The sequence below is a fragment of the Acomys russatus genome, chromosome 4, assembly GCF_903995435.1.
Source record: "Acomys russatus chromosome 4, mAcoRus1.1, whole genome shotgun sequence".
In the NCBI taxonomy this organism is placed as follows: domain Eukaryota; kingdom Metazoa; phylum Chordata; class Mammalia; order Rodentia; family Muridae; genus Acomys; species Acomys russatus.
In genome coordinates this window covers 71,777,679-71,794,690 of record NC_067140.1, presented here as the reverse complement: position 1 = coordinate 71,794,690, position 17,012 = coordinate 71,777,679, and the positions used below count along the sequence as shown (strand labels likewise).

At 39.4% G+C, this 17,012-nt stretch overlaps 1 protein-coding gene across 1 annotated transcript in view; it reads left to right on the top strand.

Annotated features, from left to right (window-relative positions):
- The window catches only part of Pak5 (p21 (RAC1) activated kinase 5), an 86,713-nt gene extending 72,749 nt beyond the window's left edge, over window positions 1-13,964 (top strand). The window contains exons 6-8 of the mRNA XM_051144715.1: window positions 6,673-6,798; window positions 8,578-8,712; window positions 12,913-13,964. Coding sequence (XP_051000672.1) covers window positions 6,673-6,798; window positions 8,578-8,712; window positions 12,913-13,068 — 417 coding nt within the window. The 3' untranslated portion in view covers window positions 13,069-13,964. The remainder of the gene's footprint in view (window positions 1-6,672; window positions 6,799-8,577; window positions 8,713-12,912) is intronic.
- The last annotated feature ends 3,048 nt before the right edge of the window (window positions 13,965-17,012 follow it).

The window sequence follows — 17,012 nt, the reverse complement described above, 5'->3', positions numbered from 1 at the left end:
TTTGGCTCATCTTGTTTTGTTTTTAAAAGAGTCTAAATTTTATTACAGATCAATTGGTAAGTTTAGTAAAGTACAGAAGACAAAGATCACTCATAATCTCATTACCTCTTTCCATTTTGCCATATATGTGCATATATGGTGTGTGATTTGAGAGTCATTTCTCCAGCTAAAACTTTTAAAAAGAAACCGTACAAGAACACGCATAAGTCAACAAACCAATCAAAACTAAGTGGCTGAAAACAGTCACCATGTATTTCTTCAAAAAGGCATGGGTCAGTATTTTGGGTCTTATCAGCTAAGGCAACTGGTCTCTGCTCTATATGCCGCCACCTTCACTTCCTCACACTGTGAGTGGCCTGCAGCTGACGCTCTCCATCACCCACTTGTAGCTGCTGGCTTTCAACCAGGGTGGAGTGCAGTTTCTTCCAGCCCCTTTCTCTGATCATTCTTCAGCAAACACTGATGTGACATGAGCATTTTCCATCTGGCTGAGGTTATTTCTCTACTCCATGTTGAAAGCAAGCGAACTATAAGAAAGTGATGGGGCCCATCAGCTGCAGGCTGCTCACAAGCTGATGGGCCCCATCTTTTTTGTAATGGACTGGCTTTCAATGGTGGTAGAGTGCTAAAGGAACCATGTGTCACCCATCTCTATCTCCCCTGGGTAATTCACATGTTTCATGTTACAGTGTTCCCAAAAATAGCACTGGGGCAAACCCCGATACAGATGCAATGGATGTGTGCATCACAACCCATACTTTATATTGTCTTAGCTAAAGTACATCGCACATTCACCCAATCCCAGTTTGAAAGGATAGAGACTAAACTTCCCTTCTTGCTTTTTCTGCATGTACCTGTGTGTAACATGTCTTATACATTCCCATGTTACATGTGTGTGCACATGTGTGTCCTGGTACATGTGCTTATGTCGATGCATGTATGTGACATCTTAGGTCTGATGACTGGGAAATCTTCCTTAACTGCTTTTCCCCTTCCCTGAGGCATGGTCTCTCAATTGAACCCAGAGCTCCAAGATATGTCTTGTTTAGCTAGTCAGCTTGCTCCAGGGGATTCCCTGGCTCCATCTTCCAAGTGTTGAAATTACAGGCAGGTCTTCATGCTCACCCAGGATTTATACACAGAGAAACCTTGTCTCAAAAAACAAACAAACAAAAAAAAAGTATGAGCCACAAAGCAGAATCTGTTAGAGAGCTCCACCCAGATTTTTGTGGAAACTGCCCATACATGATCACTAGCTCCACTGCCAAATCTTCCCACCAGCATCTCTTTTTCTGTCTACTGAGCTCTCTTCTTGAAGGACAGGCCAAACTAGAACTTGCAGCAAATTAACATTCTCCTCCCCAGAAGCAGCCCTGAAACATCCTAGCAGTAGCAGGCGGGGGGTGGGGGGGTGGGTGTGCCCTGACTCTCTCACCTCGTGGAATAACTATGAAGGACTTGTTCTATGCAGACTCTCAGGTATCCTCTACAGGATGGAGCCTTAGTTGTCCACAGTGATCTCTTGCTTGCTAGCTAATTTCACTGCCACCATTTCTAATAACTCCCTAATAAGTGACTTTCCTAGATTCTTGCCTTGGGATGTGTTTGGGGGGTGGGGAAACATCAACTAATGGGTTGCCTATAGATAATATAGTTGAGTCTATGTTCATCCTCTATATAACCTGAAGGAGGAATAACGGACAAATGGCCACAGACCATCAGCTAGTGTCTTATGACCACACCATGCTCCCACTGCTGTGTCACCAGCACTCAGCAGGAAACCTGTGTCTTCTCAACAAGGGGTGTGCCCCTGGAAGTCATTGATTCCAACTGCTCACTTAATGGAGTGATATTTATAATGCTGTTCCCTTTGTCAATTTTTGTTCTATCTCTTAAATAGCATTTATAATTAACACATGGCTTAAAAATAATCACACAAAGATAATTTTTAATTTGGGCATATGAAATAGCTGGCTGTCTCTAAAACTCACCCTGATCTCCATCTACGTCTCCTTGCTAGTCCTTGGTAGAAGGATGTTCCCATGTGGGAAGTATCACAGGAAGACCTAGGATAAGCTTCCAGCTCTCTTTTAATAATGCAATAAAGCTTTGGAAAAGTAAGGTCACACTCTCTGTGCACTGCCGGTGGTGAGAGAAGAAATGAGGACTGTGCCACTCTGAGTTAATGTCTGTGATCTGGTGTTTGACAAAGTGGATCTTAAGCAGCGTTGCTTCCACCACTGTCACACTGTCTCTTCCTATTCCTTAACTCAGTTTTGTTGACCCATGCTGTTGCTCTCAGTAAAGCAGAAGTTCTCAGACTTTAGTGAGCATCAGAAAATAGTAGAGACCATGAAAATAAAACTACTTTCCTTTCCTGGGCCCTGCCTCTAAGGATGATGATTTAATCAGTCTAAGCGGTACCCAGGAACCTTCACTACTAACAATGTGTGCTGAGATTGCACACATTAAGTGCTATTGCCTTATAGGAAAGCACCTAAGAATTATTTCCAAAGGCATCCAGCTATGAGCTAAGTTTTTCTTAACTCAAAACATGCAGCAAAGATATAATTCCCTAGCTTATACAATTTACAGAACAGGAAATTTAGTAATTTAATTTTAGATCTACAACTGTTGTGGCACAGACTTTCTTTTGCACATACTCCTACCCTGCATCTTTTTGTTTCTTAGATAGGGCATGTTGGAGATGGTTGGGATATTAGGTGAGAAAAGAGCTCCGTCTGACTCTAAACGCTGAGATCCTGATGTGTTCTGTAACAAGTTGCATCTCCCTTAGGTGAAGTCAATATACTTCCTCCTGCTCTTTCAGCATAACTGTATCAAGGAGATGGGGTAGTTTACTACTAGCCAGACTATAGAATCCCATCTAAAACAAGGCTCATTTTAGAGATGTATGATTTGCTTCTAACATCTGCCCACAGTGCTTTATTATTCTTATTACTTGAGTTCTCATTATCTACCCACAAATTTATTTGGACAAATGCTGTGTGCAATTATGCTTTTCCAGAAAACTGTCTCTTCGATATACTTGGATGAGTATTAAAACCATACAAAAGCACTTGTACTCTTGTAGAGGAAGAGTAGGCCTAACTGCCAGGCATCTAGTTTCAAGTCCGTAAGTTACACATTTTGTCAGAGAAATAATTATTAGGATGCCAGATTTTGAAGTGTGTGTGGGTTTTTTGTGTGTCAGCAAAGAGAAACCCACACTAAGATACTGAGATTAAAAATTACCAGTGCCCAAATGCTCAAAATTTCTCTCTTAAGTCAGTTGTTCAGTTTCTGGTATGTATAAGCAAATGAAACATATTGCTGTGATTGTGGCTATTAATCTTTGATCTATATGATACTTAGAAAATGGAATAGTATTCATCTGTTAGGAAAGATGAAATTATGAGCTTTGGAAGCAGCTAACCCTACACCACATGTATGCATTCAAAAGTTCATGCACACACACATGCGCACACCCACACACACACACTCAAAATATATATATATATGCACACACACACATTATAATGTCCTAAATTTATGCAGACTTCTGTAAAATGTTCTACTTGCTAGATTCTTTTTAAAATCCTTTATTTTAATTTAGTCCATTAAATTTAAGCTGTTTGAATAAATTAAACATTGTCCATCAAAATTGAATCACATTATTATAAAATGTGGTTGATATCATTAAAAATTTTGTCTTTTAAGTTTAAACACCACTTCATTTCTCTTGCCTCCTACCTCTCCTTTCTCATGGTATCCTCCAGGAGCAGAAAAATGTGAGATGCAGGACTTCAGGGTGAGGGAGATGAAACCCACCTTTTTATTCTTCTCTGGTACCTGCCTTGGTAAAGCTCAATTCTTCTGATACCTGGTCTGCTGTCTACTGTCGGTTAATTGGTCCATAGGGGGCTGTGCTCTTCAGGAGGGCACAGCTACAGGATATCAAAGCTCTAGCCTTTTGTCACTAGTGTTGAAAGCTCTTCTTTTGGCTAGACGAAGAATGTTCCACTCTTACACCAAGATTTGAGAAAAACTTCTAGATGTCTGAACATAGCATCCAGCCTGTGAACATCCCTTCCCGTAACCCATGTCTAACCACCCCGTAAGTTCTCTCTTCAAGGAATAGCCAGAGGTAACGCTCAGTTTGTTTTCAGAAGTATATCAACACTCGTTGTTAAAACATTGTAATATTTTCCTGCTAGTTGACTACAGCTACTGTTTCAAGTCCTTAGATTATCCTCGAAGGTTCCCACCCTTCCTTGGGACTTTGCCTAACCTCATTGAAAGATGGTGGTCATCCATCTAGACTCTAGATCCTAATGAGGTAGACATTAAGTATTCTGAAACAAAGATACTTAAAGGTCTTCTCACTATAGTTTGTGTAGACACACATGCTGTAGGAAATCCTGACACCTACTACTATTGTTTATAGGAGAAAGAGGAAATGACATATTACAAAGGAGTATGAGGAACAACACAACATCAGAGAATCAAGATGTTAAGTCCACATTGAATGGCTGGTACCAATTCTTGTTCCAGTTCCTCTGTTGCTGTGATAAATATTATGTCAAAAGGCAACTTAAGGGAGGAAATTATTTGCTCGGCTTGTGTTTGCCATTCACAGCTCATCATTGGGAAAGCCGGGGCATGAACCCAAGGCAAGTTCATGGGGATGGTAACCATGAAGAGACTGCTTGCCTTGTTTCTTACTCTCTGGCTGCTTTCTCACAGGCTCATGATCATCTAGATTTCTTCTATAGAGTAGGGCCACCTGCTTAGGAATAGCGCCACCATACTGAGCTGGGCCCTCCTGTATTAATGAACAGTCAATACAATTCCCCACACAATCTGCACACAAGTCAGTCTGATCAAGGCAACTCCTCATTCGAGGCCACCATGTCAGATGACTCTACGCTGTTTTAAATGGACAATTAAAGGATAACTAGAACATGAAACATGGCTGCATACTGTCATTTCCAAATAAGGTTATAGTCTAAGATCTTCACACACACACACACACACACACACACACACACCACAATTTAATTAATGACTAAATTAAAATTTTTAATAGATTTCAAAAGCTTTAGAGGGTGAAGGGACTGCTTTTAGTAGGTAGTATGTCCATACTAGCGTGAAGACCTGAGTTCAGATTCTCAGCACTCCCATGTACAGTTGTCCTTGCCTATAATCCTAGCACTGGGTGACAGAGACAGGAGGAGCCTAGCCAGTTGGGGAGCTCCAAATTCAGTGAGAGCCTTTGTCTCAAAATAAAAAAATAGATAAAGAAAGATACTACACATTGGTCTCTGCTCTTCATGACTGTGCACACACAGGTATACACATAGACCCTCAGAGAAACATTTCTTTATCATAAAAATTCCTGTGGAGCTATGTTGTCATATTTGAAAGTGCAAGGTGTTTCTGTTGCCCAAGATGAGTACTGTACCACTTAACTGAACTCCCAACCAAAACCAAGTTGAGATACAGAAGGAAAAAAAACTATCCAGCAGAGGTAGCTAGAAAGAGGTGAGATGTGAAATCAGAAGCCTGGGGACAGAGGACAGCAAATAATTCAGATGAGCGTGGCAGAAGGACAACCAGGAGAAAGGTTGAGGGAAGTTCATATGCATAACAGCAAGAGATAATCCATGTCTGAAAGACAAAGTATACTATTAATCCATACAATTTGAACTTCTGGTGGTCCTTCTCAGACAATGCTATGCAATGTTAAAATTGTCCCCATGTTTTTATCCTATTATCACTAACAGGGCTAAGTTGTCCATTAATGTTCTGCCTGTAAGACCGTCCGGCATTCAGAGCAGGTCATCATGACTAGGAACTGTACCTTCCAGCAATAAATAAAAATTTGGGCATTTAGAGTCCATATATCAGCAGGTGTCTCACGGTGCAGTTTGTTCTGAAGTATAGTCTCAAGAGCACCAGAGCTCTGTGCAAGGAATGTCAGAGCTCGTTCAAGGGTAAATAAGATAATACACCTACTGAGTCCTTGGGGTAATCACTTTAAATGCCTGACAGCCAAGTGCTGACTCTCAGTTTATGGGCTTAGATTTACCCCAGCATAGATGTTCACATTGGCAACTTTGACTGCCATGGGCAAAGGAGCTAAGCAAAAAGAGAAGGGAAGCTGATACTGCAATGGTATCTCAGCCACCTAGGCAATTGCAGGTCTTGCACTATTGCAAATACTAAAAGATGATGGCTGTTCGTGTCATCTCATGGTGCACAAGAATCTACATGTGTTCAACCCCATGCAACAGAATCTCATTTCTACAGAGAGCATTGGCTTGGTTACACAAAATCATCCTCTGTGCTGTCATTGTGGGTTTGAGAAATATATTGTTTAGAGTATATTTAACTTGTAAGGGTTACCTGTGCTTATCTTATAATTTCATAAGAGATAAATGCTGCCGGAGTTCAGATATTTGGAAGTCAAGACTGATGGGAAAGCTTCTGGGAACTTGTTTTCTATCTCTGAATCCCAGTGATGAATTTGAATGAATGTCTTTGTCCCCAATTTTAGGTGTGTGTGTGTGTGTTTGTGTGTGTGTGTTTGTGTGTGTGTGTGTGTGTGTGTTTACTTCTAGTGGGCAGAATTTTCTAACTTTTCTTTTATTGCTTTGCATCCCCTTTCAGATAAAGTTATCTGACTTTGGTTTCTGTGCTCAAGTTTCCAAAGAGGTGCCAAAGAGGAAGTCACTGGTGGGTACACCATACTGGATGGCACCTGAGGTGATTTCCAGGCTACCTTATGGGACAGAGGTAAGGAGGTGGTAGCCATTGTTTGGGGGGCAGCAGGTCCTGGGATCTGCTCAGGGCCACAGTGGTCCTACTTGGTGGATACAGGGGTTAAAAGACTTCTGACTCCATCACTGATACCCACCAATGGAGATCTGCTGGCTTAGAGTTGAACTTGGCAGAGCAAACACTGGTCCTACGAAGGACACCACCACAATGTTTACATAATGGCTTTCCTTGGTGTCCTACAGGAAAATAGACAAGAAATTACGGAGTCACTAAAATGCTGGTCCCACACCCAATGGCAATATTTTTGGCTGTGAGCCGAGCCTTTCACGGCTGAGCCATCTCTCCAGCCCAGGAAATAAAACTGTAATGGTGACGGCAGTCATGTAGAAATGCTTCAGAAAATAAAAAGAAGAGGAAGAAGTTACACAAAGAAGTAATATTTGCATATAATAGAAATATAGAAAAAAATCACATGTGTATTGTGTAACATTCAAAATACAGCCTAATTCCTATTTCCTTTAGAAAGGAAATAAAGTGTATTAAGGTATAGGTATATAGGTATATAAAAATGAGGAAGGGTGAAGCAGAGGCTTCCTAAGCAGGGAACAGTATGAGCAGAATCTCAGAGGCACACAGAGCATGCGCCTGTGCTTCCATTCACTGCAGTGTAGGTGGCAGTGACGTGTGATGTACTGATGAGCGAAGAGTGCTGCCTGAATGAAGCCAGCCTCTGCTCGCCTTCCTCCTTCCTGTGACCTTGGCTAGGAACCTGGCTTGCTTTGCATACTGTGGTCCCCAGAGATAGATCTTCAGTGACAGTCCTTGCAAAAGGCGCGGAGGAAGGATGCGGAGAGAGAAAGTGCAATGAGGCCATTGCAGGAGATGACTAGACAGCGTTTACAGGGCCACTGCCCAGCCGTGCCCCTCTTCCAGCCCTAAAATTCAGTGCTTGCCACTTCTTCCTTCACTGAAGACAGTTTACAAAGCAAGATTCTGTAGGAACTAGTTTAAAATAATAAAATCAGACTTGGAAAACCCCAAAGTTGGTGAGGAGAGTACTCAGTGCAAGTCAGATTTGTAAAGGCATAACTGTACTGTGTGTGAAACAAATAGCTCCATTAAGTTTGCTTTAAACATGCCAAAGAGTTTCCTCGATTTTTTGTGCTTTAACTACAAATTTCTTCCATTTTCATAATGGAATGCTTGGGTTTTCCTTTTCTTTTTCTTTTCTGTTTTTTGTCTTCCCTGGTAGGCAGTTACTACAGACATCAATAGGATAACAATGAAAGTTCTAGACTTGAAAATGGTAAATGTTTATTTATAATGAACGGATAGACACTTAGCTATAGTCATCTTTGAAATGCACACAGGGCTTAGGGAGATGGCTTGCTCAGTGATTAGGGGGGACACACTGCTTTTGCAGAACAACCAGATTCAGCTCCCAATACCCACATTGGGCTGCTTGACAACTGCCCGTAACTCCAGTTCCAAAGCCTCTGACATCCTCTTCTGGCCTCTGAGGGTACACACACACACACACACACACACACACACACACACACACACACACACACACACACACACACATATTCCTTTAAAAAGAAATATGTAAACAAATGACATTAGCAAAAAAGGTGATAACCCAACAACTCAGAGTGTAAAGTTGTATCATACAGTTTGAAAATTTCAAATCAATTAATTCATGAATCAATATAGACCTGCTGGGTTTCATGACCCAACCAAAGTTCAGAATGTTCTCCATTCCACACATAACTCCTGGATTGTGCCTCACAGGTGGACATCTGGTCCCTCGGGATCATGGTGATAGAGATGATTGATGGTGAGCCTCCCTATTTCAATGAGCCTCCTCTCCAGGCAATGAGGAGGATCCGGGACAGTTTGCCTCCAAGAGTGAAGGACCTACACAAGGTGAGAGCTGGGATATGCTGCTATGTCCAAAAGAGCTAATGGATCTTTCAGCCACTCTGTTCATTTAACAGCTGCCGTGTTTAGTCCAGTAAGTTTGATTTGGGAGTAAGAGTTTTAGACTTAGTCATCTAGATTCAAGTTTATGTTTTCCTGTGCACTTGCTGGGCAGGTGGCTCCACGCCTCCTACTACAATGTCTTTCATCTATAAATGGGATGCCACCAGCTCTAATGTCAAAGGGTGAGTCAGATGCTGCCTCTAGCATCTTCTCACGAATAACTTGTAGGTGCTGGGGTCTTCTGAGTGCTAGAGACATTGCAAGACAAGCCTCAGATTTCTTGACTCTTGTAGAGTTTGAGTTCTAAGGAGAGAAGAAGATAATACAATTTACACAAATGCACAAAAAATGGTCAGCACATGCTATGAAGAACCCAAAGTACTGTGAAGATATAGAGTGCACAAGATGGAAGACCGGAAGTTGCTTCAGTGTGAAAATCCAAGAAGCCCTTTATGGGAAGATTCATCTGAGGCAAAATGGAAAGAAGGCACTAGCCATGCAGAGATCTGGGAAAAAAATAGCCCAGGCAGAAGCAATGTCAGTTGCAAGGACCTGAAGCCAAAGAAAAAGGCTTACATGTTACAGGAACACAGGGAAATGAGGGTAGAACATTCCAGACAGATAGGTAGGAACTCGATCACGTAGGGAAGGGTAGGGCATGTTCATATCAAGGACCAGTGAGTGTGTATTTCACATGTTCCAAGGTACAGCAACTGGGACTAAGATATAACTCATGGTTAGTTCAAGAAATACCCTGCTAACTCTCAGCTCACTTAAAGCTTGCCTTTCAAGGTCAACGGCAACCTAGGCATTATTCCCTCCAACTGCTTTAAAAGTTTTGCCTGCTTTTAAGTTTTGTACAAAATTATGTGTATATATACATAAAATATATGTATGTGTATGCAAATATATGTATTTATATGTATGTATAAATGTATAGTATATTATAATGTATTACATATATATATAAATATATGTTTGTCAGACCCTTGCATCTGATGCTCCTTCTGCCTGGAATATTTTTCTTCCTGATCTTTGCATGGCTAGTGCCTTCTTTCGATTTGGCTCAGATGAATCTTTCCATAAAGGGCTTCCTTGACAAAAACAGACAAAACGTGAGGCTGCCTTGTAGGGGAGAGGAGTTTGGAATGCTAAAAGTTCCCATTTCCATTCCCTTCATAATGAAAAGAACTCAGAGAATTGTTAGTATAGGTTGTTCAGACATGCAGCAAAACAGACATCATAAAGTCTCAAAAAGAGCTTGAAACTTTTGCTTGACTGGATTAAGATTAAACAACGAAGGAACAAAATTAATTACCTAAGTAAACAGAATGTGCAGATTAGTAGACCAAATAGATTAGTGTCACAATTAAGCTTAGTTGAGATGTATTTAGGCCTAGAGAGATGTTTTAAGTTGATAAAGATGAGATATGATAGATATTGATTTACATTAGGAATTTTAGACTCACCAAGAAAGGAAAATGTTTTCTTCAAGATTACCAAATTCGAATAGCCAAAACACTATGAATTTAACATTAATATAATTGCTGATTGTTTCATAATTCTTCTTGTTCTATGTAGTTTATTTTGTAGATGTGTAATAAAATAAATGTATAAGTGAAAAAAATTTCCTGACACAAAAACATCCAGAAAATCTGGGACACTATGAAAAGATCAAACCTAAGAACAATAGGAATAGAGGAAGGAGAAGAATCCCAGCTCAAAGGCCCAGAAATATTTTAAACAAAATTACAGAAGAAAAATTCCCAAACCTATAGAAGAAGCATACAGAACACCAAACAGACTGGACCAAGAAAGAAAGTCTCCTGGCCACATAATAATCAAAACTATATATATATATATATATATATATATATATATATATATATATATATATATATATATATATATATGTAAGAATACTAAAAGTGACAAGGGGAAAAAAAGCAAGCAGCATTTAAAGGCATATCTATTAGAATTACACCAGACTTCTAAATGGATACTCTAAAAGCCAGAAAGACCTAAGAGATGTGTTGGAGACTCTAAGAGATCACTAATGCTAGTCCAGACTACATTCCTCAGCAAAACCTAAAATCACCATAGATATAGACAATAAAATATTCCATGATAAAGTCAAATTTGAACAGTATTTACCTACAAAACCAGCCCTAAAGTAGGTACTAGTAGGAAAACTCCAACCTAAGGAGGTTACCATGTAAACAAAGGAAGTAAATAATATCACACCAGCAAAATAAAAAAAAAAGAGAAGCACATGTGTGCACACAGAGACACTACCACTATCACCACCACCACTACTGCCACCACTGCCTGTGCCACCGCCAACAACAACAAGGTAATAAGAACCAAAATCCATTGGTCATTGATAGTTCTCAAAAGTAAGAATTCCAAGTTTATCAGGAATGTCTTAGGACCAAGGTTTGTGAAGCTGTGAGCTCTCACATAGCATCAAAGGCAGATTCTCCAGAGAGACAACCTTTCCTCAATGTTTAAGGAGTCTCAAAACATTTTCTCAGCCTCTACTGATTGACCCAAGCATAGCTAAGGCTTTGCTGAAGCATTTAACTCAAAGCTAGACATAAAGGCTTTACTATTCATCTTGAGAGGAAAGTGAGGTGAGAAGAAACTGAGAGGAGTAGAAGGAGGAAAATACAGTCAGGATATATTACATGAGAAAAGAGTCTATTTTCAACAAAATAGGGGGGAAATGATTAACCAATGAAATTTAATTAAAATCGTGTTGTGTGAAAATAATCCATGCCCAGTAGACATGAGAGCTACTAATGTTTAAGGAGAGCCCTTAATGTTTATAAGCTGAGGAGAGCCCAGTCTTGTTTCCCAAATGAATAAGTAATCTATGGAATAATTTGGTAGAAAATGCTACAGAAAGATGAAAATGGTGAAACGAAAGAAGATTCTCACAAATGCAGTGTTGAGTGGAAATAAGCCAATGAAAGTTAACAATATACAAATATATATTTATGCATATAAAACGTTTATAATATATATTAATTTCCATATATGTATATGTGTGTGTTTGTATAAAACTATATATGTATACCCTGTACATACACTTATATATTATAAATATGTTATATGCATAAATACTTATATGTATATATATGTATACATATATGTAATTTTGTAAAAAATTTGAAAGCAGGGAAAATTAATATGTTCTATTATTAATAAGGATATACATTACCTTTTGTTGGGCTGTAGGTAATGGCAAGAAGGAAAGACTGAGGTACCTTCTTAGAATGGTAGAGATGTTCCATATCTCAGTAGGGTTGGAGAGTGAAATTGTCAAAATAGGCTAAGGTACATCAGAAAATTCATTTAATGGTGCTCATTTCCAAGTAACTAAGATAGATGTCTTAAGTCAAAGGGAAATGTCTGTGCCAAGCAACTTGATAGAAATTTGTTTCTCTCTGTGAAAGGAGTATTGGGGGAGGTGTCCCCAGCAAGCATTATTTCATAGTCTTAATCAGCTTTCTCACACATGCCACCAGTACATAGATAACCCTGTCACAACAGCTGCTCTTATTGCTTACCATCATTATTTTATTCAATAATTCTATTGAATTCTATCATTTACCTCCATTGTTCCAAGCTTTGAAAGCAATAGTTATGGTGTATGTTTCTCTTCCATATCGTTCTTCTTAATTTCATATAATTTGAAGTCATTGACGCACTAGTTGGGACATCACTTCAGGACACTGGGCTTGGCTTCTGTATTTGTCCTCAGTCTGATATCTGTTTCTTTTTTTTTTTTTTTTCCTTTTTTTTTTATTAATTTATTCTTGTTACATCTCAATGTTTATCCCATCCCTTGTATCCTCCCATTCCTCCCCCCCCCATTTTCCCATTATTCCCCTCCCCTATGACTGTTCCAGCCAAGGACAATACAGGAGGTAAACTTTAAACCCCTTCCCAGATCTAGCCAACGGTCAGAACATTCTCCCCAGTTGAGTGGAGAGTGGGATATGACTTTCTCACGTACTCTGGTGCCTCACATTTGACCATGTCCCCTGGAGGGGGAGACCTGGTGGCACTCAGAGGAAGGACAGCAAGTAGCCAAGAAGAGACTTGATACCCTATGAGGATATCTGTTTCTTTTCACAGGTTTCTTCCATGCTTCGAGGATTCCTAGATCTGATGTTGGTGAGGGAGCCCTCTCAAAGAGCCACAGCCCAAGAACTTCTTGGACATCCGTTCTTAAAATTGGCAGGTCCACCGTCTTGCATCATTCCCCTCATGAGACAATATAGGCATCACTGAGAGGATTCATATAGGATACGAATATAAGCAAAGACATGAGAATGATTCAGGAGAACACAAGGAGACCCACAGAACATGCAAAGGCCTGTGCATTCTAAACCAGCTGATTGGTGGGACAGTGTGATGACCTGACCGGCAGGGTTCAACAGACCAGGGCATCTTCTAGTGTCTTAAATAGGCATCTCTCCACTGACAGCTGGCATGGCCATTTGGAGCATGGCTTTAATAAGTCATTATTATACATTTTCAGCCCTTCTTCCAGCGAATCAGAAGGACTCAGTACAAACTCCGTTATGATATATCCTAGCCACATGCAGGGTACCGCTTAGGATTTTCTATATTGAAAGAATACTTTTCTGGCAAAAAAAAAAAAAAAGAAAAAAGAAAAAAAAGAAAGGAAGAAAAGAAAATAAAAAGCACTTTTTTTCTTAATGGTAGCAGTGTAATGTATTTTGCAATGAATTTGTAATTTTTCTGTACGATAGTTTTGATAATTTATAGTACTTTGATGTCACGTAGCCATTGTCTTGGTTGAAGTAATACTTGTTTACTAGCAGGCATTTGAACAAAGCCTTTCCTACTTTTTTAACCCTTTCAGAGAACCAACGATTCTTTAGGAACTTTAAATACTAAATGACCCTCAGTCACCGTCAGCTTTAGTAAAATATCTTTCTTATCTTAACAAGTGTCTTATGTAATGGAAGAAGCATTGAGAGTGATGGTGACGGTGCGGACACTTCCCTTACCCAGCCAAATATAATAAAATAAAATTTGAGCCACAGAATCACCAAATGATTCCTTGAGACAATGCTAAGTATTCTGAAAAAAATCACATTTTCCTTCAAGGATTCTGGTAACACACCATCTTTGCAGAGCAAGATATTTCCCTTGATGCCCACTTTTGAATAGGGGTGGCATTCCTCATGGCCAAATTTCGTTCCCAGGGAGTAATCCAATGCTGAGATCACTGGACTTGGTTCCCCACGTAGAATGTTTTGGTGAGACCATGGAAACCCCAGGCTCACAAAGGGAGAGTGAACAAGGCAAGTTGTTTGGTTTTGTTCGTCACTGTTTCTAAGACTCTGTATGCTAGCACACCAAACTCTTGTCTGTATTTACCTTCATGCCGCAGTATTAATCACTGTTATTCATGTATCGTGCTGGAAGTCTGAACGGATGATAGAGGATGAATTACCAAGGGGGTACTTTACCAGGTATGGTCTGACTTCAGTGGTGACCATGTTCTAATGTGTTGCTGACATAGGAGAGTTGTGCTGCTGTCTCAATCTTCCTGAATGTTGATAAAGATGAACGACTACTTCAGTACATTTTGTGTTGCTTGTTGGATGAACTTGCATGTTACCTGTAGACCAATATAGAGATTTGCCTTTAAAACTCTGGAAGTGCTACATAGTCATCATTAGTTTCTATTAATTATGCATCAGACAAAAGCCATTTGTTACCAAACTGGAAAACCAGAGGCTTTACTTAATGACTTTGCATACTGTAACAAATATGAAAATAAATTTGTGAAGATACTCTGGTTGCTCTAAGCATAATTATGACTTTTTGTAATTAATAGGTTGATAATTATTTATTATAGTTTCAAAGGAAAAAAGGCATAAAATGGCCTTCTGCTGATTAGCTGTTCAGTTTTGCCCCAAACTGGAAATAGAGAATCGATAACTTTCTTTTATAGAACACAGAAGATCAATGTTTTATGTAAACTCTTAAGGTTTCAATAGAAATATGTAAGAATAAGAGCAATCTCATTCCCCAAAATGCATTCCCAAAATGTCAAGAAACAGAATGTCATAATTCAGCCAGGACTGTGTAAGAGAACAAAGAAGAGCCAATTAGAATCATTTTAAACCAGAATCAATATTTAAAAATTCATTGCAGGAAATAACATATTTTGGATTCAAACAACTTTTGACACTGTATGACAATTTTTTTGTAATTTTATCATTGGGCATTTCTTACAGTGTTCAGTGAGTTTACTAAATGTTACTGTAGCTTGATGGAACTGTGAGCACTGAGCATTGGCAGAAGCTGCACTGCAAATAAAGTAAGCGTTTGCCTTCTCCCTACTGTGCTATTGGAAAGACTTGTTTTCTGACTTTGTCTTACTGAGTAAATACGGATGGTGTGTTTATAATCTTGGGGGTGCAAATGAATTGGTTTATATGTAACATCATGATGTCTGAAACTGAAGATAAATATACCTTGCCCTCAAAGACGACCAATTGTGTAAAAATGTGAGAATGATATTCTACTTAGAAAAAAATTGAATTGTGAGGAATAAAGTTCAAAGAAAACCAGCTGGAGAAGTAAGGAACTCCATTTTATCTCTGTGTCCCAAGTACATGGAGCTGATTTGAAGCCTTTCGCCAACACAGTTCACTAAAAAGACTTAGCCAGAGAAGGAGCTCTCAGCCTGGAAGACAGAGTGCAGTCTCTTTATCCCCTTTGAATGACAAAGAAAGACACCAAACTTGAGCCCCTGAAGTTAAAGAAAAATGTTTGTATCAAAAGAGCCCATTTCCTGTCTGTAAAATTTAGAAGGAGACTGTCATCAAATAACCCGAGACAGAAAGATGAGGGAGGACACCTACATCTTGTGTCAAGGAAGCAAAAGATGGAGGCAACCTTTCACAAACAAACCCCCAGGCTTTGCTGCAGAGGAATTAGGCATTATGCTTTCTTGGCTGTGTCTGACAGACCATGGAGAAGAACAAAGGAACATGTTAAACTGCTCTAAAAATGTAATGAAGGCCAGAGAAATGACTCAGTGGTAAGGAAGCTTGCCACAAAAACTGATGACCTGAGTGCCATCTCCAGAGCCAAACGGTACAAAGGGATTAACTGACTCTGGTAAAGTTTCCTCTGACTCTCCACATTCATGCTATGGCATACATGTGTGAAACACACACACACACACACACACACACACACACACACACACACGTAAATGTAAGGAATTTTTAAGTAATAAGATGTGCAACCGAAATGTGCATTTGAGGGAACTTTATGGAGATATGGTATCTTTTCTGCAGGAAAAGAGGTCAGAGTGACACCGCAACTGAACTCTAAACAAGTGTGTCATCTGTGTAGCATGTCTTGTGAACAGCAGAGGTTGTAGCCTTCAGGAAGAACTGAAATAAATCTGGGGAATCTTCACTCCTTCCCTCCAATAGCATCTCAAGTCAGCTGACCTAAGACACTTGAGCACAAGGTAGCCTCCATATGAGTTCCTGTAGACTTGGCCATGCCACAGTGTGAGACCTCATCACAGAGGAAGGTATAGGAGAAAGAGAGACTAGAATGCCTACAGTATCATGCTGTATACCCTGCCATTGCTTCCTGCTGCTGTCTCTTTAACTAGTACAAAGTCACTCAGCCCAAAGGGAGATGTATTGGTTCTGAATTGAAACGAGATTGATTCTTCAAAGCTGTAGTGCATAAATGGAATCAAATTTAATTATGGATGGTTGTGTTCCTATTACCCACCTAGAAGAACATTTGCTGGCAATTACTAAAAACATAAATAAATAAAATCATTTCATGAAGCTAACATCTCACAGTCAGACTTCTTGGTCAATTTAATCAAAAAATAATGAGATTTCAGAGAAAGATATATTGCACCTAGATTAGATATACCATGTACAAATAGGAAGAATCTAGCGAAACTGACATGATGCAGCGTAATTGGATGAATGGACAAGGGAGACTATCAGTACAAGCATGTTGCTTTATATTTCCATTTTCAGATTACATTATTTCAGTGTAGGTTATACCAAAAGGAAAACCTAAAACAAATATTTAAACACAAATTCTTTACTTGAGCAACGACTCTGAAAAACTTTCTTGCAGAATGAAGAGAAAAAAAGAAAAGCAAACGCTATGTAACAATTTCCTTTAAATGGAAAATATTCTCTCCTGGA